General features: G+C 44.8%; 1 protein-coding gene and 1 long non-coding RNA gene across 5 annotated transcripts; one reads left to right on the top strand and one right to left on the bottom strand.

Moving 5' to 3' along the window:
* PURG (purine rich element binding protein G) lies at positions 1–24,163 on the top strand. Of its 2 annotated transcripts, XM_042870396.1 has the most exons (3): positions 20–61; positions 854–1,681; positions 22,080–24,163. In XM_042870396.1, the coding sequence occupies exons 2-3, from the start codon at positions 867–869 to the stop codon at positions 22,180–22,182; spliced, it is 918 nt and encodes a 305-aa protein (XP_042726330.1). In that variant the 5' UTR covers positions 20–61; positions 854–866; the 3' UTR covers positions 22,183–24,163. The 2 variants fall into 2 exon arrangements, with proteins under 2 accessions (XP_042726329.1, XP_042726330.1); XM_042870395.1 differs by lacking the exon at positions 22,080–24,163 and having other exon boundaries at positions 1–61; positions 854–1,943.
* On the bottom strand, positions 9,751–26,432 carry LOC122179527. 3 transcript variants are annotated; one of them, XR_006178719.1, is made up of 4 exons: positions 26,142–26,432; positions 24,150–24,261; positions 11,375–11,519; positions 9,751–10,931 (listed from the first exon to the last, which is right to left on the bottom strand). It is a non-coding gene; the product is annotated as an uncharacterized LOC122179527 (long non-coding RNA). The 3 variants fall into 3 exon arrangements; XR_006178720.1 differs by lacking the exon at positions 26,142–26,432 and adding an exon at positions 25,230–26,134 and having other exon boundaries at positions 9,751–9,974; XR_006178718.1 differs by lacking the exon at positions 26,142–26,432 and adding an exon at positions 25,230–26,133.
* Between the last annotated feature and the right edge of the window lie 79 nt (positions 26,433–26,511).

Here is a 26,511-nt window from a genome sequence, read left to right on the forward strand (position 1 = left end):
GCGGCGGCGGCGGCGGCGGCGGCGGTGGGTGAAGGGCAACGACGGCGATGGGTGCTATGGGGTGAGTTGGGGGCAACGGCGGGGGGAGGCGCGGCGCGGAGAGAGCAGGAGGGGCTCCGGCGAGTGGTGCTGGGGGCACGGCGGGAGAGATGCGGTGCTGAGGGGTGCCGGGAGACTCAGCCGGGGGCGCACGGGGGCCCTTGTGGGGGCACTGGGGAGCAATGCTGCGGGGATGCGATGCTGGGGAGCGCTGCGGGGCGCGGGCGGACCTACGGGGGCGCCGGGAAGCGCCACTGGGGGCACCGAGGAAGAGATGCGGTGCCGGGGGGGCAGAGGAGCCGTGCCGGGGGGCACCGGCGGCCAGGATGCTGGGGGCAGCGCTGAGGGCAGTGCCAGCGGCAGCACCCACAGGGGGAAAGGGATAGGAGCATCCGGGGGAGAGGGAGCTCGGCGTCCGTTGGGGTGGGTGTAGGGGTCGGGATGCGTGGGGTTGGGAGGGAAACGGCATGGGGTGGCCACCACGGGTGGGCTGGAGACGCGGGGAGGTCTGTGGCACCGGGGGCCCCGGTGGGCGATCATCAATACTGAGGCAAAAAGGTCACGAGAGGTGCGAGGAGGCAGAACCTAAGGACGCAGAGCCGGGAGCACTGGCTGCTGAGAACGGGGTTCAGGGGACACGTGGCCGCCAGGGTGGGGAACGGAGCTTCGACGGGGGCGGCTGGCAGCGGGGAGCTGGGATGCAGGCAGCAGCGTGGGTAGGGGGAGCAGCAGCGAGCAGAGCCGCCGCCAGGAAGCAGAACAGGCCCCTGGTGCTGATGTTGTCATCTGCGTCTCTGTTATGTGTTATTTCCAGCTGATTGGTAAAGATGGAAAGAGGGAGAGGAGGAGGAGGAGGCGGAGGAGGAAGGAACGTGGGAGGCTCTGGCCTGCACAGGAGCATCTATTCCCAGTCCCAGCAGCAGTACCATTACACGGCCCCCTCTCAGGGGGGCTGCATGGAGATCCAGGAGCTGGCCTCCAAGAGGGTGGACATCCAGAAGAAGCGATTTTATCTGGATGTGAAGCAGAGCTCCCGGGGCCGATTCCTGAAGATCGCAGAGGTCTGGATTGGGAGAGGCAGGCAGGACAACATCAGGAAAAGCAAGCTGACACTCTCCCTGTCCGTGGCCGCCGAGCTGAAGGACTGCCTGGGCGATTTCATTGAGCACTACGCCCACCTGGGCCTGAAAAGTGGCCACAGGCATGAGCACAGCAATGGCAAGGAGCAGCACTCGAGGCAGCGCCAGCAGCACCCGCCGCCCTCACCCTCGGGCTCTGTGGGCTCTGAAGAGCACCCTCATAGCGTCCTCAAAACAGAGTACATCGAGAGGGACAACAGAAAATATTACCTTGACCTGAAGGAGAATCAGCGGGGCCGCTTCTTGCGGATCAGGCAGACAATGAGCCGGGGACCTGGCATGATTGGTTATTTTGGCCACAGCTTGGGACAGGAGCAGACTATTGTCCTTCCAGCGCAAGGGATGATCGAGTTCAGGGATGCTTTGGTCCAGCTGATTGAAGAATACGGCGAGGGGGACATGGAGGATCGCAGGGGTGGGGGAGATGAGCCCCCTGAGCTCCCTGAGGGCACCTCCTTTCGGGTGGACAACAAGAGGTTCTACTTTGATGTGGGATCCAACAGGTATGGCATTTTTCTGAAGGTAAGTGAGGTGAGACCACCCTACCGTAACACCATCACAGTTCCATACAAAGCATGGACAAGGTTTGGGGAAAATTTTATCAAGTATGAAGAAGAGATGAGGAGAATTTGCAACAGCCATAAAGAAAAAAGGATGGATATCAGAGGGGACAGTGGTGAAGAGCAAGAGGGTCTCGAATAGAGTGCACTGAACTGGCCGTCTGGCAAAATAAAACAAAAAGCAGATATTGGTGAGAGGGACTGATCTATAGTAATTTGAAGTTGCCCCTTTTTTTTTTTTTTTGTAAAGTCCTTTTCTGGTAGTCAGTACATAATGTTATGGGAGTCTGGTTATCATGCTATATTACACCCAAAATATCTCTGTATTTCTTAAGAAAGTACCAACCTCCCAAGTCTGTATGAGTCAGCTTCTTTGAGTGTGTAAGACTACGAAACTATGCGTATCAGCACAAAAAAGACGGCATTCTGACCTTTAAATAGTCTAGATAAGGCTTGTGTTGCACTTGAGCGTGGTACAAAAAAAGCCCTCACACTGAAATGTATCGGTTTCTCCTTATGGCAGTTTTTCTGGAACTGAACTCTGCCTGTACTCAGTAAGAAGGCTGAAGAGCTGAGCCATAGGGCACTTACTGCAAAAACTGTCTTCATGTTAATTGCTCAGACATATATGAGGAGAGGGAGATGTTTAAAAATTGGTACTGGTTACTGCGTTTGAAATGATGTTCTTTGTGGGAGAAATCTCAGTAACCAGTCAGACCTTTAATACTGTGCTAGTGGAGAGCAGAAGATTTGTTATTAATCCCATAGTTTTGTGCTAACCTAATAACCTGAGTATCCTAGTATATGAAACTGTGCTCAAGTGCTAAGCCTTCCAAATTCATGGCAACAAGTCATAATCCATTCTTCATCTCCATGTTCTGCCCACACGGGGCTGATGATTTTTTTAATGCATTCCTCCAAATTTCAGAAGCTATTTTTGTAGCCGGGGTATTGTGGGTTCTGGCAGGAGGCTGTGCAACGGGTGTGCTGAGCCAGATGGCTGCTGTGATTGAGGTTCCAGAGTTCCCTCCCAATTGTGAAATGAATGCGGCCACGATGTTACACACATGAGGACAACACCTGGGCACTTCTCTCCTCCTGCTGTGAGGAAGATCTCTGGGGGGTTTGGTGCACTATTTGATTCGTATCAAAATGCATCCCTGTCCTATTGATCTGTAACACATTTTCAAAGCCATGGCTGCACCAGATTTTCTGTCACGTTGACTTTACAGATGTTATTAGTACAACATAAGACCAGTGCCCTGCCATCACCTCCTTCCCGCCCTGTCGAAGCTGGAGCTGAAATCCACCAATTTGATTTCTAGCTTTGTGCAAAGTCTACTGGCAGCTCTGCAGCCTGAACCTTACAGTCCTTGTCAGAAGAATTCTCTGCTGGGAGGGAAAATGCATAGAATTAGCAGGCCTGAAGACTTTGAAAATTCTTGGTCATTTCTTAGCAAATGGATACGTATCATTCAAGGGACTTTTTCAGCCTTCTGAAATCACTGGGAATTTGGTTGAGTTCCAGGTACTTTAAAGAATGTGTTTCCCACCTCTAAGGTTTTTTTGAAGGATGCGTGACTAGTCAGATATTTATAATCACTTGCATTGTATTTTGCAGAGTGGCCAAGTGTGCACGTGGACCAGATGTTTTCCAACTCAACCATTCCACTGTTTTTTAAATCTGTTCAGAAAGGTTTTTATCTTCACTCTTAGTCTGGACCCACCTGCACGCTGCATGGCCACGCTAAATCCAAAAGCTATTGCCTGTTATGATATTAACCGTAGCAAGAGAAGCTGGGGAGGCAGGGGTGGGAACTGAGAGGATAATCTGGGCTTTACTTTGGGTACTAATAACAGTCAATCTGTTTTAACTTTAAAAAAAAAGAAAAAAAAAAGAAAAGAAAAAGAGCAAAGAAAAAAAAAAGCTTGCATCAAAATCACCAAAGAATCTTTAGGAGATGTCACAGTTGTGGCAGAAAGTAAGAAAGTTAATTTCACTGTTTTAGGTGATTTGCCCTTTACATAAAACTACATATAGCAGTTACAGCAAGCAAACATTTGGCTTAGTGTCACAACAACCATCCATTTCTGCACAGATTGCTCTTTCAGGTACTTTTTCAAGTCTGTAAGAGATTTTCACCACTTGAACTGCTAGCAGACCACAATGAATCAGCTAGAGGCATTATGGGGTACTGGTTCATCTTTGCTTCTAGGCTTTTGGTCGCAATGTTTTTAACAGGTTTGGTTAGCAAACAATTACAATAACTTCTTGTCCCAGTTGGTGTGAAACAAGAGTTTAGCAAGCAAGTCCCGGATGCACAAGTCAGCATGTTGCTGGCTGCTGCTGCCCTTTACAGTGCCTGGAGTTACAATGAACTTATCACAGATCCTAACCAACTGGAGCTATGAATGTACAACTCTTTTATGTTCGCCTTCCTGCTCCCGTGTGGCACTCCTCCCCTACGCACTCAACATCTTCCAGTCCCACGTCTGTGTCAATGCATCGTAAAAGCTGCCACGTTGGAATTTGCTTAGGTTAGGTGTGTGTTGTAAGTGGTCACGCATTCCTTCTGTTCCTTTGGTGTTAGTAAGGAAAATACTTGCAATGGGCAAAGTGATTGAAAAGGCCTGTTTATTAATCCTGTCTTTTGCTTAAAAAAAAAAAAAGAAAAAAGATGAGATGAGATGCAAAATGGCTTTTGTTATTGCTACTCACTTGCCATTTTGACAAAAGGGTGTCTAAATGCAGCTGGCTGTATCTTAGTAAGACTGGTATCTCTGTGCGTTTAACCCATTTATTTTTTTTAAATCTTTTTCCTGAGTTAATTAATTGGCCTTCTGATTGCATTAGTGTATTGTAAATAGCAGCCAGGAATCCAGTGCTGGCTGTGTGGCAGGGCTGGTTCCACAGGATTCACTAATGCATGTACTCTCCCTGTGTGGGATGCACCTTAGTATCCAAAACTGGATGAGATCTTCAAGTTCACAGCCGACTACCAATGGATAAACCACTAGCGACAGGTTTCCACAGAAATATAAAGACTACTGGTGCTTGCAAATATTGTCATGGGAGGATAAAACAGACTAACTCAAAATGTAGCAATGCAAAATTGTACCAGTTAGATTTGGAAACGGGTTCATCATTATTTTTGGCAGTGCATTTTCAACCTCTGAGAGCAGCAATAATGTAAGCTGCTTGTGTGCAGAAGGGCCCGTTGCAATGCTTGAGAATGCTGTGTTCCTCATGCATTTCAAATGTTCATTCTCTGTGCCCTAAAACTGCCATGTCCCTTAAACTTGAGAAAACACAAGCTTATTTGCACTAGAAAGAACGGCCAAAAACAATTCTAGGAGGACAGGGTGAAGAGTACCAATCTGAACCTCTTTTCTCGTGAGAGAATTCCTATTAAAGTCCTCAACTGTTTCAAAATTATATGGTCCAGACAGAAGTCTGTCAGTTCAATAAGAAAATCCTAATGCACTTTATATTGTGTAAATAATAGGAGCATATTTCTGCCACTGGTCTGGCAGGGGGTGCTTCAGCGTTGTAATCTGAACCTTGAAGAGGTTGTATCCTGTGTGCACGTGTCAGATATGGACCTCTTGTACCTTCTTGACCCAGCTCCTGGACAGGTGTGGTGGTACAGATCCTCTGAGCTCGTCAAAGCGAGACACTGAGATGTAGTATGCAGTGCTGCTGAACAGCCTGAGCTGGTGGCAGTGCCTGCTGTGGCTCTCCGGCAGTTTAGGTCCGCTCTGAATGCTGTTGCTGAGCCTGACAAACAAGATTTTCAAGGCCACACCAAGTTGTTATGCTTAGCTTTCCCTTCCGTACAGATGCTTGTGCCATCCCTCAAGGTCTTGCTTTGAGAATAAGGTGTCGTGGAGGCTTTGCCAGCTGACCCCCACCTGCTGTGAAGAAGCTGCCTTTCTTGGCAAAGGACTAGCAGAAAAGCATGTTAACAAGGGACTGGGAGGCTTCCTGTGGCCAGGCTCCCCACATGGCACTGCTTGAAGGTGACAAAAATCATGTCTTGGGGACATGTGTGGTGGGCTCCACCCTGAAAGATGCAGCTGTGGCAGTAATCTGCTCTTTGTCGTGTTTCTTGTATGTACTCAATATATAAAAATTCATATTCACGTCTAGGCATTGATATATTTATGTGAGTATATTGTAGCCTGTAGTAGCTCGTAACAAAATAATCTATTTATCTGAAGTACACAGTCTAAAGATGGGGCTTAAAAGGCAGTTTCTCATACTATCAGTTTGGATAAGCGCATTATTTCACTGAGAGCACTTTGCCTGCTGCTTATCATGGCCCTTTAAAGATTTTGGCTTTTAAGCACTTTCATCTCTTAGGTTTTCAGTGAGGCTGCAAGGAAAACATAGGCAAGAGAAGGGAAAACTTTACTTTGAGGCGCAGTGCAGGTAAAGCAAGAGCTGCAGGTATCAGCCCGTTGCTGCCCCACGGGTCATGTTGCATTCCCACACTGTTTTAAAATCCCTCTACTCTGCAAACCTTTACATTCATAAAATATGCCATTGTAAGGATTAAAAAAACCTGTCCTTTATTCAAAAAAATCCCAATCAATTACCAAAATCAGAGTTGGCATCCATTTTTTTTTCTGCTGAAGATGTTGTAGTCTAATGGTTACATTGTTTATTTCCCAAGGCCTGTTCCGGTGACCTAAACCTGTGGGAAAGGCAGCTGGTAGTGGCCAGGAAGCCTGCTGCTTGCTTGACTTGCAGCTCTTTTATCCACGTGTATTAATTTTTCTAGCAGAAAAGTTTATTAGTGTGTATTTTTATTGTGCAGACTTTGCACCCTATGTAAAATTAGTGAATAAGTAGGTTTTAGTTCTTTTGCATACTTTTTGCTGTACATATGGTATATATATATATACATTTTAAAGTAATTCTTAAAGAAAAGTATACCTTCAATTTAATTTTCTACGCTGTTTCCTCCAAAATTAAAATGTCCTTTATTTTTAGTGACTTAACATATTGTGACCCCTAAAATTTGCCTTCCCCTTCCTGCTCCTCCATTCCTTTTAGACAAAGGTTGCATTTGAAATACCTAGTTTCTCCAAGTAAGACTGGAAATAAAGGCTACACTGAACGCATCACAAGCTTGTTAGTCCTCCTCATGGGTGCTTTGAGCTGAAATCCTGGAAAAGATGACAGTGGCACGGTTGCAGACATGGTGTTTGCTGGGCACGAGCCTGATGTGCTTGTGTAGCTGCCCTGTTGTGCTCAAGCCTCAGACCTCATCGTGCTTGACAGGCACACAGGCAGCGGCCTGAAGTGGCTGCAGGCTGAAGCCGTTCTTCTTGTCTTCAGGAATGATGCTCTACATGCATGGCAATTGATGGTGTTTTTTCTATCCATGGGGCTGTAAGGCATTGTCTCTGATCAGCAGTGGCTGTGTCACCTGTATGTTTTTCACACTACCCATAGTGATGTCTTTTGTTGACCCCACTGTTGTGTTATTGTCATCTGGAGTTGTGAAAATTTCATTGCGTGGTTGCAAAACCAAGCAGATTTGAGCAGGTGGAGAAGCAAGACCTACCTGCTGTGCTTTGCTCTCTTTGATGGGCATGCAGCCCATATGGGGCTGCAGTTCTTGAGAAGCTTTGCAGTTTCTCCCTCCTTGTCCAAGGTGCTCATAGCTTCTTATCTCTTGGCCTGTTGGGGCTATGCATGTACAGCAGTGAACATCTGTGGTAATTCAGCCTTGTCTAAAACTGGCTGAAATCCATAGGATCACAGGAAAACACCCTGGGCTTGAGGGCATGAGGTGCTTCAGGGCTCAGGCATTTGGAAGAGGTTGAAGCCACATCTCTCACCGTTCTGTTTTTCCAGAACCCAAAGAAGCTTTAATAGGCTGACACCAGTTTTTACACGATAATTCTGGTGCTACATTGTGCTGGAGTTGTTCTTCCTAATATTTTCTCATGCTCATGCTTGGTTCCCCACCTGTATCTCCTTCAAGTTGATGATATTTTAAAGCGTCAAGATAAAATAGGATGCCAGGAGTTATGGAGAGCTTGGACAGGTTCTGACATCTGCAACTTGGCTGCAGCAGCGTGGCCAAAGCAGTGCATTTCCACTGGCATTCCCCTAATTAAATATGGCAGGGGACTTACTAGTAGGTATCACCAGGTAGCTTTTCTTGCTGGCACTTAATGGAGAAGCTAGAGAATTCTTACATCTTAATTTCTGGCTTCTCCAACAGAGAATTCCTACATCTTAATTTCTTTAATAATTTTAAGGAAAGTGGTAGGTGACATTGAATAAAAATCGGTTTTTTTAGAAATGTCAAAGCATACACTGAGGTTTCAGAACTTGGATGGCGCTTTGGCATTTCTGTGATTAATGTGATTAGATTATTCCTGCTGCATGCCAAGGCGCCGTGCAAAACGTAGGCCAGCAGCCTCAGGGGCCTTGTCTTTACATTAACTTCTGGAAATCTACACTGGTGTTACGCTCTGGCCTTTTTGTGCGTGTTGAACGTGTTTTGTTTTTGTACCATCCTCAGAGGTACAAACATTGGCCCAACATCAACGTACCCAAATACCACCCCAGTAACGCTGTCGCTAATGACTTTGTAATCATTTCCCTAGTTGACAGGCTACCTCAAAATGCTTCATCAGGCACATGGGAATCACTAGCTCTTCAGAATGCGGGCACTGTACCTTCTTTGCAGGGATGTATGCTGCCTTTTAAGTGTTTAAACCTGTACTAAGCAGTACTGTCGAATGGGAAGGGGCAACAACTCCAGCATCCAAGCTCTTGGTTAAAGATGTGGCTGCAAGGCTGATCATTTAGTCGCTGTAGGGCAAGTCCCTTTCACAGGTAGAAGGGCTTTGTGTCTGGTCACTTCTTAATCTTGATCATTTGCTCTGAACAGATTCATTTGAGGAAAAGATACCTTCCATGTCAGCTGCTGGTTAACCTTGAGTTCCTGCATGTGTTCCCATCTGATGGTTGTTTTCAGTGTGTTTTGTTGGCAAAGAAACAGTGGGAGAAGGGGCTTGTGAATAGAGACAAATGCTTCCCACCAAAGTAGAGGAATGGAAAGGCAGGAGGGGGTGGTGGGGAGCAAGGACAGGATTCATACCCCAGGGAATTGCAGAGCAGCACTTCCGTCTATGATATGGGGAAGACGTGGCACTGCCAGCATTCGAGCCCTCCTCTTTGCTCAGGTCCAGCCAAGCTGGAGGTAGCCTAGGCTTGTCCAGGGGCACACGCAGAAGCTTCGGGAAGCATACAAGTGTTGGCTGCCTGTAAAGTTCACCCCTGCCATCTCATTTTGTGCAGCACTGTGTGTACTTTTTACACTACAGGAACCAGTGGGAGTGACTTCCCTGCTGGACAGCTGTTCCTGTGCACTAGGAAAGAAAAGTGCGATATGGGCTGAAGGGATCTGGGGGAAAGAAAGGTTGGCCTCACTGTGAAAAGCTTTCCAAAAACATGTTCTGTGCCATCTTTGCAAAAGATTTGTGGCTCTTTGCAGGTGATCATCAGTGCTATAGCATTTCTGTGCCTGGAGCCCAGGGCTTGTACTCTGAGGCCTGCTTTGCAGAAGCAGCCGGTGTTAGCAACTGTTGAAAGCCATGCTTTGAACAAGTGAAGTGCTGTAATAATGGCAAGTATTCCATATAAACTGTCAGCATTGAAAACTGGGCCTGCTGGTAACTTTGGCTTTATTCTGCCTATGCCTATGTTCTCCAGTGCTACCATGAGCTGTAGTCAATGATACATCCCTACCTCAATGGAGTGTGAGAAAGTTGGATTCATTTGGCATTGCAGTTTTTGTGATCAATACTGATGGTCTCTAAAATAAAAGCATTAACATCTTTTGGATGCAACATAGTGGGTAGGTATATCTACAGTGTTTGGAAAGTACACATAGGTAAGGCTTGGACGACTGCAGAACAATGGATCAAAAAGAAATCCGTATGCTAGAGAAGAAGATGCAGTTGTAAAAGAATTGCATATCCAAGGGTCAGAATTTAAGGTTACTGTGTCCTTAATTCTGGCGCTTTCTGATACTTAGTTTTCCAATATTTTTTTTCTCTGCTGTTTTGTATAAACTCTACTGGTGTAATGTCTTCTTGTGAAAGATGCTGAGTTGTAAAATAGATTTGTTTTTGTGATCTTGAATGGCATCTCACAAGTTGTGTGACAACTCCATCTCAGTGTCCCATCATGGAAGAAGGACCAAGAAACCTAAGGGTGAGGAGAACAAGGGAATGTTTAATAGGCTGTATTGCGATGGAGTTGGCAAGGACCTTGAGAGAACATCAACAGTGGCCCCCTAGGCAAAGATTAGCTAAACCAGCCCCCTTCCACACATTGGTCTTCAACCTGGCTGGAACTCAGGTTGAAGAATGGCTCAAAGGAAGTATCTGACAGTAAACTTAAATCTGCTGTTACGAAGGTGTCTACAAGTATGTTTCAGAGTCCACACAGCACACAGGCATCTGTGTTTCTTCCATTTAAATGATATGAAAAGATTTCTTAAAACCTCCAGTGATGGATATTCACAGCCTCCCTAGATTAGCTGTTTCATTGGTTCACGCTGCTTACTGTTGGATACCTTTCCTCCTCTCCAACCTGCATTTCTCATGCTACATTCTTATGCTGTCTCTTTTAGTCTTACAGGCCATGTTCTCAAGAGGAGTTATGGAAACGGTTTGTTTCCTTTCTTGCTTGCAGCTCTTTACATAATTAAAGACTGTTGTCTGCTCTTCTAGGCATTTGTAAAGCCTTCCACAGCCCTTACCATGCTCTTGCTGATTCTTTCTTTAGGCTCCTTCTGATCTCTTTCTTGAACACAGAAAATCTAAGATGAGGAAACATACATGTGTTGCCATCTTACCAGCCGCAAGCAAAAGCATCACAAACAATTTAAGATTTTATATACTCAATGTGCTGGGTTTTGCAACAGCATGCTTGCTGACTCAAGCATTGCTTGAAACTGTGTCCTCTCAGCTCCTCTGTGGCCGAGCTACAACAAAGGCAATCATTTTTCAGTCTTTGCAGAGAGGCTTTTTTCTGCTTTGACACAGAAGCTCGCATTTATCCTGACGAAATTGCATCTTATTTCTTTTCAGATTCTTTCTTGACCTTGTCAAGACCAGTCTCGGTTCTCAGTGCTTACGGTCCTTCCCAGGGATGTGCCATCTGCAGGTTAAATAATTATTATCCATCTTCAAATCATCAGTTTACATGTAGAAAAGAGCAGTTCCCAAGACAGGCAGACCTCAACAGGACCTCTCTTGATATCTGCCAGCAGACTGACTGTGATACTAATTAAACAGGCCAATTGTAGAAATCATAACCTGTTCTTCCTGTAGGCTGTTTTTTTTCCTGCTGATGACTTTCTTTTTCTCCCTTTTTTTTTTTCTGCATAGGCTATATAGAGTCCAAACAGTAGTTTTTGCCCTTCCTTAATAGTTTTAGAAAATCGGGGCTATTAAAATACTACAGTACACATTTTCCATGAAGCCTAACAATATAAATCTTTTTTGTACATGGTAGGTTGACAGCACACCACCTAACAACATTCATGCTCCTGTTATTTCTGAATAAGATGTAGGGGGAAAAAACACAAAACAGGCCTTTACCTGAATATGAAAGTTATTTTCATTGACACCCGCCATCTTCACAATATTTATCTTTGGATTGCTTCAGCAGTCACAAGCTCAAGATATGTTCTTGTCTGTATGCTTTCTTTGTAGGTATCCAAAGGCTTGGGTAAACCAGGAGTGTCTGATGGAGAGGAAAATACATATTCTTGCAGATAAGCCTCAAAAGCTGCTCGTGATCTAACTGTCAAAAGAAATGATATTGACTAAACTGGGATGCTAAAGGTCTAATAGTTTCTTCTAGGACTAACAAGATGCCTGTTTAAGCACAAGAATGAATCTAGTGGCTGCCTGTGCCAGTGCAGTTTGGAATACAGGTTTCTTCCGTGTTTTCCCATATCTTGAAGGATTGTTGCATACAGGTGTAAAACACTGTTTTCATCGTGCAGTAATTGGAATAGTCACCAACATTTACTTGAACTTTGCCAGTTTTAACTAGGTTTTATTTTAAAATGACATTCACCTGTGTTACTTCTGCCCTTCCTGCCATCACTGTTAGTGCTTGTGTCCTCTTATTCCCACCTCTCCTTATATCAGTGGGCTTTCTAGCTTTCTGCATTGCTGCTATTTTTTTCATACTAATTGGGGTCACAAGGCAAAACAGCCTAACGCTCAGTTGTTTTTTTTTTCATGTGATCCTTCCAGCAGTAAAATACTCAATACACAACAAACTCATTCTGCTTTAAATAGCTTGAACATTAGTACCTTATTGGGACCTGAAAAAAAAATTAGCATCAGTATGTCTGTTACTAGAGGGGTTGTGCCTTTCAAAGTGTTTCAAAATCTGGTTGCAAATCACCTTTGTCACCAAGAGTGACAAACAACTGCAGCTGCTTTGAGTAGGAAATGGAAATATCTTGTACTGGAAGGACAAAATTCCCTGGCTGTTTGGAAGTTAGCAAGACGTGAAATGTTGATGTTCACTCTCAGCCATTTTTGCTTTCTACCCATGCTGTTCCTACTTTCTCCAAAAAGGTTTTAAGCACCTACTCTGGTATCCCAGGCAGAAGCTGTGTGTCAGGCCACTCAAAAAGCTGTTCAACTAGTTTGTCGTAATGTAGTTGTGTCATTTCTTTCCAAGCTGTGCTTCAAGCAGCTCCCATCTAGCAATGCAAAATAACTGCTTGAAGAGCTCTGTTGTTTTTTTGTTCTTTTTTTTTTTTTTTTCCAGCTCCCAGAAGCTTAATCTGTTGAAAGTTAATTGGATTTTCTTTCGTAACATTTTTATTGCAAGGTGATCCAAGGTTTTGTGTAGGTTTAGCTATAAAGAAATTCCTCCTATTCTATGCAGCATCTTGCATTACTCTAATCATTTGACACATATATCTGAGTGCCTTCCAGAAGTGCATTTAAGCATAATGACTAACATCTGTCACACAGCAGTTGTTCTTTCTTTCATTCTCTTCCTCAGAGAAGGCTGGATGTGCCAATGCAGCCCTGGTATTTTTAACATAAATTAATTATCCATTCTGTTCTGCATTAATGTCCTAAAGGGTGAGCTGAAGCACATCTTGTGCTAACAGCAGCAGACCTTGACAGCTTCACAGCCAGGAGCAAACCAGAAAAATTTTGGGCTCCCAGGTAGCAAAGTTTAGCATTTGCACAGAAGGCTGGCATTGCACTGGAGGAGAACTTTCCTCCTCGAAGTTCACCTAGCTCTAAATGCTGGGGGAGGACAAGGAGCATCGAGGATTTTGCTGTTACTCTGTTTGTGAATATTGAATTGATGCAAAAAAGATCTCACCTCCAGAGAGCAAATGAAAAGCCAAAGGCAACCCTAAGTTCAGGCAGAGGAGCTTGAGTAGGTAAGGCAGGTGCTATCTTGTCATGTTACTGAGTTTGTAAGTCTGTGTTCACACCAAATACCTTTCCAGTCACTTCTGGTCTCCCTGGCTCCACCTTACCTAATAGGTTACCACTTTGCCCACCTCTCTGGAAATTGAAGGTATTTGTTTTATGTGTTTCTAGCTTCTAAATGCTCTCTGGCAAGTGAATTTTGTCAGTGAGTGTGAATTCAGCTCATTCATCTCTTGTTCCACCCATAATCATAAAAAAAGATTTTACTTAGAAGTGTTCTAAAGGCGTAGTATCCTCACGATTGCTTTTATTTCTCTCACAAAAGGCTGGTGAAGCACCTTGCTGCAGGCAGCAGTGATCTGCTGCAAATGGAAGAAGCACCCTGATGCCCATTGGCAGGTTTAGAGTATGCGCTACAAACCCAGAGATTACAGGCTGAAGTTTTCTGATAATCTCTAAAATACTGAAGACAGCTTTTTAACTTTGATCAGGTTTCATAATGCCTCAACCCGGCAGTATTAGGAAAATACCTTTTTGACTCAAACCCTTACTTAGAAAGCTGAGAACAAGCACAGCATTCGATGAGGTGAACCAAGCCTCATTCCTGTTGTCTCAGAACATATCTTTTCAATTGGTATTCTTTCTCTCTATCTGTCTGCAAAACATCAAGGTCACTAGAGCAGTGCAGATAGCAGCCTGTGTCTGATGTTCTTTGGCCTTAACCATTCCAATGACTAAAGGCATCCTGTTCTGCAGCCTTCATGTACTTACGCAGCTATTGCGTGGACAATGGGAATTTGGGAGCACACAGATGTTAACTGTGGGTTGAGGCGAGTTTCTGCGAGGTTGGGGGTCACGCTGTAGCAAAGCAGCAGTTATTTAGCTTAGCAGTTGTTTAGTAACTCTCACTTATTCACTCTGTGATCATTCTCATGTTTGGATATTATAGACTGCACAACAGCCCTCTGGGGTAGGACTGAGGTACTGCTCATGTAGTCTGTATCTGAACCTCTTTTTGAGATAGGCCCTTAAAAGCTGTCCAGCAGAGACTCAGCCTTCCTTGCCCCTCTGTGCTGAGGAAGAGAAATCATGACCTGGGGGATCTTCTTACCCTCCTCAGCTTCTTAGGCTCTTAACAATGCGAAGAAGCTCACATCCTCTTCCATTCTGCTTCATTACGCTTGACGTTCAACAGAAAGCACACATTTGTCTGTACTGCCCTGTTTTTTTACGTTGTAATGAATTTTAACTTTTCACAGCAATGGACTTGCTATTTTTTTAGTTGCATACAAGAGGTTCATTTCCCTCTTAAAACAGAGCGGAAAAAGAAAAAAAAAAATTAGCTAAACGCCCATGCTTGCTTTCAGAGCCTGAGGGTGCACTGGATTAACACCTGAGGGATGGTTTGCCACTGCAGAATTTGGGCACTGACACGAGCACAGCAAATGCAGCAGCGGCCTCGCTCTTTGTCCATGCTGCAATCCTGCAGCAGCCCTTGACCTGCTACGATACATCCTGGGGCAGCCCTCTGCAGTTGTTCAAACCCCTTGCCAACCTCTTCCTCTTTGCAGCTGTGAGGCTGTGCACAAGACGACAAGCAGGAGACAACGACATGGGTGTTTTTCACTTGCCTCAGCCTAAACACCAGCCTCTTTTTGTCATCCAGTCTTCCAGGAGCCTTTTCTGCAGTCATTCTTGCCAATACTCTAGCAGAGATCTTTTATCCTGTCCAGCTCACAAGCCTTGGCAACTGAAGCAGTCCCAGCCAGCTATGCAATGCAGCTCCACAATGCTAAATATTACCAGTTTCAGAAAATGTGACTCCGACGGAAGGCTTGGACTGTGAGTTAGGAAGAACATAGATTTTTTTATATGCATTTAAAAAGGGGGTTCACTTCAACCTTCCCCAAAAGGCTTTCAAGCCAGACAGCTATTTTTTTTTTAAAGTTATTTATTAAAAAGTAAAAAATCAGTAAGTTTGTACTAGTAAAACCTAGAACTCTCTTTTACCAGTGATGGATTTTTTCCCTCCTCCTTGAATTTTGTATGGATGCAGAAACTAATGCAAAATAAGAGTTGCAATATCAGAGGAGATCAGAACAAAGTGTTCCTTTGGATGGAATTTGATGCAATTTTAAGCTGCTTGTAGAAGATTGGCTGTGAAGGTGAACTAATTTGGGCTGAAAAAGCTGTTGCTGTTAAACTATATTGGGTATGCTTCAGAAGATGGTCCTAAATAGTTGTTTTGTTTTGTTTTTTTAAACCACCTCTGACATCTAGGAAAGATAAACATATTTTTGTCTTAGATTGTAGGTGTGATTCTTGCTGTAAGAAACTTACATTTTTTAGAAACCATCTCAGAAAGACATTTAAAGCCAAAAATATTGTACGGAAGCCTAAAAAGAACAAAACAGAAATCACAGATCTGAGTCAGCACCAGGCCACCATGTGCAGAGATTTATGGCTAAGTTAGATACGAGTTGTGACCCACCTGCCTGCATTCCTGGCCATTCCCAGGCTCAGTCTGGTGCCTGCAGAGCCCCTGACCAAGGCTGGCCTTTCTCACTCTCCTGCATGGTGTTGGTGCTGCAGCATTGCAACCAGACAAGAACTCGAGTTGGCTGCATTTTGGGGGCCCTCTGCTCCTGATGTAATATTTGGTCCCTGGCTGATGTCAAGTAAAGACCTTGCTTTCTGCCAAGCTAAACCCCCTACTGTTTCAACTACACTTTACCCTCTTTTCTTTCTACTCATAGATACTGTACATACTGCTTAACTGCTGCTGCCTTTAATTCCAGAAGCTGTAGTTGGTGGCAGGCAAAGTGATCTACGTACAACCTCTGCCTTACTCATAAGCGTACATTACGAAGCTTAGCCAGCATTAATAAAATGTTTTGCTTTCAATGTGCTGTCCCTGTGGTCCAATGTTCCCATCATCAGGCTCCACGGTTACAAAAGCTCAATATATCGGTGTTCTCTGGCTGCCTTCAGTTTCATAATGCTGGATGCAGACCACAATGCCCAGCTATGTGGGTGGGTATCCAGCTAGGACTAGAAAGCAGATAGATAGTTGTTCAATGCTTCTAGGCTCAGAAAATGCACAAAGGCTCTGAAGTTAGACTTCAGATGTCCCTATGTGCCTGCTGACTTTCTATTTTCTGCTGCTTCAATGCTTGCTGTGTTAGAGGGGCTGTGGTGGCAGCATCCCTCCGTAGAAGGAGCAGCAGCAGTGGCTAGAAGGTCCTGTAAATGAATTTATCACACATGCATCACTCCCCTCCGTGCACTTCAAGCTTCACTGGGATTGGATACAGGTGGCCACAGAAGGGGCGGTTCTTGTTGTCTTTCTTGGCCATAAACCAAAGTTGGAGGCTCCTTTCCCCATGTGATTGTCTCACCATGCAGTTTCAGGTATAGGTTGTTTCTCACTGCTCTGTGAACCTAGTGCTTGGTTTTCTTCAGCCCTTTATGAACCATTCCAAGAGTTCATGATTTATTTTTTTTCTTATACAGAAAAAAGAAACATTTCTCTGTCATCCCATGTGATGGATATTTTTGTGCAGGGACAAGATGCTTCTCATCCACATGTAAATAATCATGTAAGTGCAGAAAGTCTAAAGCCTGCTGCATTTTTTTTTTTTAATATCATTTTGTTTTACACATCATTAATGCTTTTATTGAGAAGATGTTTTCACTTATACATAATATAAAAGGCATATGATTTTCCTGCTCTATGCTGAAAGTGTGCAGTTCAAAGCACAAATTTCAAAGCGCTATTTTTGTCGGTTGCATTAGGTTCATAGCTGGTATGAGTTGAACTGGACACAGTTTCCCATACTCAAGGCTCATAATGTTTAATTTCCATGTGCCAGCGTGCACGCACCCTTGCTGGAGCTGAAATTAGGCTCCTTCCATGCCGATTGGTGTGAACTCAGTTTGGCACATCTCAGTTCCTCAGGCACCGTCCCCACGCTTCTGGGAATTTTCCAGGCAGAGGATCTATGGAGCTGTAGTAGTGTGTATCTGCATTCATGCCTTTTTTGGGCAGTGATAAGACAGCCTCTTCATGGAGATTGCCATTTTGTAAATAAGCTTCTTCTCAAGCACCACCACTAGGACTACAAAAGATGGATGATTCTTTCTTCCCAGAATTGGTTTTCCGCTGCAGGATCTGGATTTTCTTAATTTGCATATAATTAAAAATGGCCCTGTGTCTTCAGTTTGCACTATGCCTGTGGTACTGAGCAATCTTGGATCATGTTTTACTCTGCAGTATGCTGTGTCTGGGAATCACTTTATTCATCACTGAAAATCAGCTTTTAATTGTGGCATACAGATATCTGCAGGCTTTCATGCAGCAAAAGCCTCTGCCTCCAAAAATAAAATGTTGCTTCTCATAAACTTTCAAATGAGTTGTTTTTTAGAGACTGGAAAAGTTGCCAAGAATATCTGCATGAAAATCTAGCATGCTGACTAAAGCGTGAATTTACCGTTGCCTTTAAAAACCAGCTCTGAGCAGCATTCAGGCTGCAGGTAAGGTTGCAGGCTGTATGATTTCCTTCAACACTTCTGTGCAGCACCTGCCTGGTGTGAAAAGCCTGACAGTCTGTTTGCTTTCCTGTGTGCGATCCCAAAGGACAGCGGGTGCTGCTATGCCAGGGCAGCGGTGAGACGGTCGCAGCACGGCATGAGAGGCAGCCTGTGTGCTGCTCTTCTTGGAGAAAGTGTGGAACAGCTGTGGTTTTTAAAAATGGCTGCAGTTCAGGTGGAGGTGAAATTGCAAGGAGTTGCAGGCGTAGGTAAGCAAAAATATAGCACACTTAGACACCTTCCTTGGGACAGCAGCGTGGAAAACTACCCTGCAATTTGATGCCGTTTTCTAGCATTAGATTTATTATTGATTATCATTTACCAAAAATCTTTACCATCAGAAAAGAAACGCACACAAAAAATGACTGGGAAAATGAGTAATTTTTGTACTGTACTTTCCATGCTGGCACATTTTCAGTACATACAGTGTTTGGTTTTGGTCTCAACACTGAGATCAGTGTTACTGAAACCAAATATTTTCCATGCATCTACATTAATGTAATGTAATACATTACAACATTGCAAGATCTGCACAGTGCATGTGATAAGAAGCGTGGAAACTTCTTTGCCCAGCATGATGTCCAATAACTGCTCGTAATCTTGCATGTCTCCATCACTGCCACGAAAGCAGAGATGTGCAAGTTTGTACACTTGTTCCTTGGTGAGTTTTGTGTGGGAGAGGGCTATGTCTGCATCAGGCCAGCTTAGATCAGCTGCTCCCTGCAGCTGCTCAGAAGGTTGAAACACAAAAGCCAGGGTCACAGGACAGATTCTTTCAGCAGTTTTCTTGTCTGGATCAACACTGCAGGTGCTGTGAAGCTGGTGCTTCCCATCCCCAACTCCCAGATCTTATCCAGACTTGTCTCTTTCTAGCTCTGTGTCTGCAGAGTAGGATCTGTGTTCTTAGCTACAGGATGCCTCACCTGTTTTTGCTTGTTTAAGTACATGTCTTTGAAGCAACACTGCAGGTCAGGACACTTGTTTCTTAAATTCCTCTTCTCCTCGGGTATTAGTATTATTGTTTCTGAAAAATCACCTCTCTGATGTTTGCTCACTGGTTTAGTACAGGAAAAGCTTTACAGTTGTACCTGGAACATCCCACTACACATGCAAGGTGTGGTTCTCCATTTTGACAATCCAGATGTGATTTACAGACCATGGAATGTACCGCCAAACACAGACAGCAGCTTCTGACTGCAAACTCCAGCAAGCCAACACTTTCATTTTAAACAGAGCTTTCTCCATGAAGCTTTGCACTTGGCTGGCATGCATCAGGTACTGGACAGCTAGGGATTGCCTAGTAAAATACTCGCAAGAGTTGACAACTATGCAAACAGAGCCTGGGAAGAGTGATCTTTTTGTCAGGCTCCTGCTGAAACCTTTTGAGACATCTAAGCTCGACAGTTTGTTTATTCTCCTGAGGTCCTGCTACTCCAGCTTTCTACTTGTCCTTTCATACTCCCCTCAGTTTAGCTGCCTGGTCCTCGTAGGTCTGCCCTAGGTTGTCTGGGCTTTCAGCTCAACATGGTTATTCAGAGGGAGAAAAGCCAACAGCTGGAATAAGAGAAGCAGAAGTCAGCATGCAGCATGTCTTGTGTGTTTAAGGAGAAGAAAGAACAGCATCTGGCCTCTGTCAGGAAGAGTTCTCCTCGCCTAGCCTCCTTCAAGGAGCATGCAGAGCTGAGTGGAGGCAGACATGTTGACTGCCTGGTCCTATCTTCCTGCAGCTTCCTTCCTTCTTGCGTGTCTCCTGTCTTGTAGTCGCCCAGCTGTGTGTTACAGCATGCTAGACATGTGAAAGTGATGTCTGCATATCCAAAGTCCTTCTTGGGGATGTTTTCATTCATGAAAATGAAGATCGGATGTTAGGAACGTTGACATTTACTGTCAACATTTCATTGTCTTGTTCTTGCACTATCTGTCCTTTCACCATTAGGGTGGTGAAGAGAGAAATGCCGGCTTAACACGTAGTCAGAAAGCGCAAGTATAAAAGTATAGAAACAAACCACCAGTAAGTACATAAATAGGCTAACTGTATGATAGCTTGTAAAAGGAGGCAGTCTGCAGCGTGACTCCTCTGTAAACTGCATGATAGCATTGGTGAAGCCTGCTGCAGACACTCGGCGGCTTCCCAGGGTTGCTTTTGCTAGACTTTGAGTATCATAGTTGCAGAGACTTGTACCTGTTCTGAGAGACTCTTGTTTTTTTTGTACGCTGTGGCCCTTTGCTTTCTGAATCGGTTCATAGTGATGGAGTTAATGGAGCTGTTCTTTATCGTAACCTAAAAGGTGTCAGTTGTTTGCTTGTATGTGTTCACAAGCTGACCCGTAGCGTTATGCATCCCTGAAATGGTGTGATTTGAAGCACTTTTGGTGTGGCATGTACAGTAGCAGTGCCATCTGGTTTTGATTTCATCCCTAGCTATCACACGTGTTCTCCCCATGTTTTGGACACTGAACCAAACAAACTTTAAAACTAGCACTTTAAGTACTAGTGGTCACTTTGCTTCTGATTATATTGAGCACTGCACTTTTGTAAGTACTATTAGCACTGAGTTTTGAACCACTTTTTTCCCCCAGTCTATTTAGTCTCTTAGGCACGGCATTAATTACCTAGGGGCCATCAGAAGATAATTTTGAGGTGTATGTGACCACTGTCTGGTGCCTAATTTCCACTGCATATCTCTTAGCAATTTTATAGATGAGAGAAATGAAACCGTCAAAGATTGTTTTTACCTAATAGACTGAACATCTGTATCATTGACATCCAAGCAGATGTGGTTGCTGTAAACTTTGAGGTCAATCAGAAAACCAAGCGCATGGTTGTTTTTAACACCAAAGATATAGGAGAAATCTCAAAAGGGATTGGGATAGTGCAAGATGGTATAATTTACACTTTGATTTGCACAGACAGCAGGATGTGAAACAGAACCAAAGCTAAGAGTGCGTGGCAGATACTCTCGGTTTTGGTAGGAGAACCCGGTCTGCAGCAGCAGGTTGGGTTGGATCAGTGGGAAAGCTAATTTGAAACTGCTTGTAGATGCAGATATCAGTAACAACTGCGCTCAAGCCATTGCAATACGTGCCATCATTGTGCCTGTACTGAAAGTGCTGTTGGGATCATTGTGGCTAAAACTACAAAAAAAAAAAGTAAAGGATTTGCAAATGTTTTAGATGATGGAGCATATAACCACTGGGTTTGCTGTTGAGATTGGAGAGAAGCATTAGGAGCTTAGCAAGTCGCATGGCAAGAAGCCATGTCAATGTGCTTTCCTATCTTTGTTAGATTCCTGCAATATTTCAGCATGGCTGGTGTGGGGCCTGAGTTGCCAGTTCTCCAGCAAAAAATCAATGGGATAGAGTTTGTCCCAAGTGGCAAAGGCATAATTTTCTAGTATTTGGACCTGGGTGATGATCCTCAGGATGCACCATTTTCCAGGTTTTGATATTCCAAACCATACCCTCTCAACCCACTGATGTCTTTTGCTTCTCTAAAAGCCATCGTGGGTTTACTGCAGCAACAAGTAAACCATGGTGCTTGCAAGGGTTCTGTGCATCCTTCCCAATGAGGTATCATGCATGAGACCCACAAGGGAACCCTTCCATTGGAGCCTTTCCTTGGCAATGCTCCTGGATGGGATTTGCTCCTTGGTGACATGAGTAGGGGGGAAAACTCCATCAGCACAGTCAATTGCTTGAAGGAAGAGAGATGAGTTAGGTCTTCTCCTTCGCTTTTAGCAAGCAGCTGTGGTGGAAATAACCTCCAGTGGAAAAAAAAAAAAAGTGATACTTTTGCTTGTTTCAGCAGATCAAGTATTGTCCTGACCAGCTGCTTTTGCTTTGGTTCAAGCTAGGCTTTCTTCTCCAATAGAGCTTTATGGGTTTGGGTATTCATTCAGAATTGAAAGTGGTTAAAAAGCAACAAGATCTGAGCAGCCCAAAGCGTTATGCTTTTATATTCTCCATTGTGTGATTTTAAAGTAGAAATGTACATAGATTCCAGACTTTTTTCTCTCCTGGCCAAATTAACCCTGCAAATCTAGCTTTAAAGAACTAGCATCCAGCGGCTCAGGTGCTCTCTCAGTACCCAGGCGCTAGTTGATGAGGACAGCCTCTCAGAAAGGCTCACAGAGGGCCTTGGCCCCTCTGGCTGGCGCTGGGACACAATGGGATGCTTTTCAATACTTGAGCCGACATTCTGTCATCCTTTGGGGAGCTGAGAGCTTTCTTTCCTTCTGGGGAAAGGAAGCTGGCAAGGAAGAGGGACGCAGAACAGGTCTCTGTGTTTTTTTCCACAGGTGTAGTTTTTTGCCCCTCCGAGTTGGCATCTCGTCCTTCGGGAAGGTAAAGTTAAGCACTTTCTGCTGCATGGCACACATAAGGCCTGAATGTAATGCATAGCACAGCACCTCTTTCTCTGGAAGGACCTTTTAAGCAGAAGACGGTTCTTTTAGGGGATTTCAGTTGCTTGGGTTTGAGGCAGATCATGGGAAGTGCATTGAAATGGCACACGGACGATGTTTTACTGACCTTTTCGTTCTCTCCAGCAGAGACAGTTTTAATTTCTTTCCATAGTTTAGAGCTCTTTCCCAAAAGTATTTCCTGGCCCATGTGAATGACCTTGAAATGAGTCAAGTTTATCGAACTAATTGTGCATTGCAGGAAGCAGTCTCCAAATGCACACACACCTATGCACCCATCAATGTGTATGTGTGCATGTATGTGTGTGCACATATAACCTACAGACAGAGAATTTATTTTCCCCACCTGTTCTTTTTGTGGTATTATTATTATTATTATTACTATTATTATTACTGTTATTATTATTTTGGGGGGTTTTGATTTGTTTTCAGGATATTAACCAAAAGGTGTTTTAAATTCATGGCATGAAGAACCCTAGATGTAAATCTGAGTACATTGTGATGCTGATTAACAGATTTTTCTGGAACTTATGTGATGCTCAGTATTTTTCTTAGGGAGTTTTGTTTAATGTTAGATCATTGTTCTGAAGGATGTTGATACTACTGGAATCACACTAATGGAAATAAAATGCATGTGTTACAAGTGTAGAAACGGTGAAGAATTAAGTGTGAACTTACTGTACAATACCAATTCTGTTTTCAAACGATCTGTTTCGCTGTTCAGTAGTTGACATATAAAAATGCAAATGTACTGTAATTTAGCACTTTTTCAATTAACCCTGTTCTCACAATGCCAGAAGTAAGGAGCACTTCTGGGGCTGTCAGGACCCGTCTCTCCTGACGTGCAGATCCTGGGAAGCATGTCAGGAAAGGGTCAAGCTCTTCATCCTTCCTGCACATTTTGGTACCAGAATTGGCCAGAAGGAAAGAAAAGTGTGAGAGTCTCTTAGTCCCCTAGTGTTAACAGGGTGCAAAGTGTTACATGTTCCGTACTGTACTCAAAGGGTTGGTTGGTCAGTGACTGTATTGTACTGTATGACGACGCATAAATTGCCTTGTATTGTTTCTAATGGACTGTACCATGTCCCCCATGGATCTCCATGTCCCCAGTTTTTCAACAATGATGCATGTTATCAGTTAGGTCCTACAACTCTGTGGTGCTAAATCTCCCATACCTTATGGTGCTTCTGTGGACACTAACTGAGGACATGCTGACCAGAGCTTGAAGTTTCACAGTATTTCTCCTCTGTTTGTACTAAGTGAACACACACACACTTAATGATAAACTTGAATTTGTTTCAAAGCATCATTGACAATCTAATGTTTTCTATGTGTGCTTTTATTTGGGAGGGATTTTCCAGAAAGCAGCTCTCTCCCCCTTGGTTCGCAGCCACCCCTGTGCTCCAGTAGGCAATCCTGTCCTCTTTCTCCATGGCGAGCATGGGGCCAGGACTTACTGTGACTCCTCTGCCTTTGGAGGTGAGCTGCCTCCCCAGCAGCTCTCTGCGTGCTTGTCTGTGCCTAAAAAGGACACCTGTGACCACTCCATCCCCAGGTAGGTGGACACTGTGGTGCTGCTCCAACTCCTCCACAACCAAAAGTGGAGTCTGTACCAAGAATTGGCTTTTTACCAGAAGGGAGGGAATTACTGAAGAGGAGCTGGAGTCCCAACAGGCACCTCTGTCCTGTGAGGGGAGAGCCCACACATGCAGCCCCACTGGCAGAGGAGTCACTGTTGGTTCTGGGGCTTTATGGGCTGTTGGATAGTGTGGACAGACCCTTCCCATTCCAAGCCCCCCACATGAGCTGCTTTCTGGACAAAACAAAATCTGAATATATTTTATATCTATTTGAAAACAAAGTCTGATATTTACCCCTGTTACCAACTGAATTTGCATATTGTTGTTTGCCACAATATTTGTTCTGTCTTAAAATAAATTTGCTTACTTGTGTAGTCTGAACTGTCTGGTCTGATTCTTCTTGCCTGATGCACAGTACGGCTGTTTCAGGGTTCAGTCACTCAGAGCTGCCCTTACAGTGTCTCCCACGTGGGCGCTTCCTGTGAGTAAGACAGGGAAATGTGTCCACCTGTGAGGGGCAATAATTTTAGCCAAGACCCAGAATATAAATCTATCTCTTTTGGTTATCTCACATCTTCTCCCCAGGGCTTTTCAACCTTATGTGCTCTTTCACCAGTCTTTCATAATTACATCCTTCAAAATGGTAAGTGTACAACAGAAGAATCACTGCATTTCAGTACACTTAAGTACAGTTAAGAGATTAAAAAGTTATTAATGTATTCATTGAAGTTAAGTAATTTCTGATGTCGGTGTTTTGCATTTGAGAAGGAAACAATTTATCGTGATGTTGTTGCCAAAAACAGCAGCCAAAAGCTGTGGACATCTAATGATGTTCACAGGAGGAGATGTAGCAAAATCTTTCTTTCTCCTCAGAAAGGTGAACAGCACCATCTTGGTTTTTCAGTGCCACGCGTTAACAAGGCATTTGCATTGATTACTAGAGATTGTACAAAGGAAGGCAGCACTCACAAGTGGTTGCAAACCATGCATCTTCAGGTACAGAATCCAGTCTGTGAGTAGATGAAATTAAAAGAACAGTGCCTGTTCCTGCCCCACAAAATGCCCCTTTATCTCCCTGTAGCCTCAAATGGAAGGCAACAAGTTCTGCTCAGTCCCTGGGTGTGCCAAGCATCCTCACACCACCCTAAATAATGTATATTTGTTTCCTCAGCTGATTTCTCATGCCCCCTCAAGTACAACCCCCCAATACTGCCTCTCCCACTGTTGTCACAGGGGTGCTGGGACTCAGCAGAGCCACTGCAGAAGACATATGCAAGGCTGTATCAGGTGCTAGGGGTACCAGGGAGTGCCCATGCCACATGGGGTGTTAATGTGAGGGGCCCCACTGTGCACAAGTGATGCGCAGGGAGGAGATACAGTGCTGAGGAGAATACCACACCAGCAGGACCTTCTGGAAGAGCTGGATGGACCCCTCCTAGGTGCATACCTCTTTCCAGCATGTCAGCATCAACCTCTTTATTGCATGGAGCCATCAGGTCCAGGTGGAAAAGATCTTCAAGGTGTGTATCACACTGAAGTTAAGCTGCCCCTGGCGTCATCACCAAGGACCAAGTTGGAAGCATTACAAATGCTTTATGTATCTGATTGCTTAAGTCTTAATTTATGAGACTCAGAAGTAAAATACCCTCAGGACTCCTTTTCGGCAAGATAGTATGGAAGACCCAGTGGGTTTCAGCAGCCTGGTGAGCAGTCCAGGGGCTCTCTTGGCTGAGTTTTCCAAGCTGTTCACAGCTCACAAAAGCACCTTTTGTGAGTCCAGAAATGGCAGAAGCCCTTTAGGAGCAACTAAAAAATTGTATCACTCCCTTTTACTTTGCTAAATGTATTTTTAGTTGGAAAGCTCATTAAAGGTGCACAGTGTGCTACACCCCTTGATTTCCAGCTTCACATGAGGGAAAGTGAATTTCAGAAACTCTGGTTGTTTCAGCCCGTGGAAACTGAGGAAACTGCATGTTGTCTATCAGCATTATTTACGAGGAGAATGTTAAAACTTGTGCCCAAAAAATGCAGAAGATCCAAGGAGTTCTGTACACTGCAGTGCACAGTACGTTTTTTGGTAGTGATCTAGAGCTGGCTGTGAGATGCTGTGTTAGGTACATAAGGGCACATGCACACCAGTCCTGATCACACTTGCCCCTAAGATGACGCAACGAAAGGACACTGTAATACACGGCGTGGTTTAACGTGCACCAGAGCTAGCCAAAAGACAGGGCCGTCTTATGGCGTTACTCCGCATTTCCAAGGAGCAGCACGTGCTGAGGAACTCCTCTGCAGAAGGGCACGCAGCGCTGCGCTACCCGCAGTGCCTCAGCGCTCCGGTTCCAGAGGGCAATCTCACCTCTCCGCCAGGCCAAGGCCGCTACGGCAGCGGGGCGGCGCCTAACCGGGGGCTCGGTGGGACTTCGCACCTCGCACAGGTGCCGCACAGCTCCAGAGACTGCAAGCCGCGTTTGCTTTCCGTTATTGACTCCGGTCTGCAAGGCGAGACGTTTCGGCCAGTCGGGCCGAAGCAGAGCGACCACCCACAGTGAAGCAGCAGAGCCGAGGTACCCCGTGTTCGCGGCGTCCTGCGATTCCGCGGCGCAGCTACACGGCAGCGGCTCCCCCGGGCACGATGCCGGACCACCCCTCAGGCGGGCGGCGACCGTTACGCCGCGGCGCGAAACCCCGCGCAGGCGCAGTGGCGGACCGGAAGTGCAGGCGGGGGC

The sequence above is a fragment of the Lagopus leucura genome, unplaced genomic scaffold (genome assembly GCF_019238085.1).
Source record: "Lagopus leucura isolate 7727_CA_CO unplaced genomic scaffold, USGS_WTPT01 Super-Scaffold_100004, whole genome shotgun sequence".
NCBI classification, from domain to species: Eukaryota; Metazoa; Chordata; class Aves; order Galliformes; family Phasianidae; genus Lagopus; species Lagopus leucura.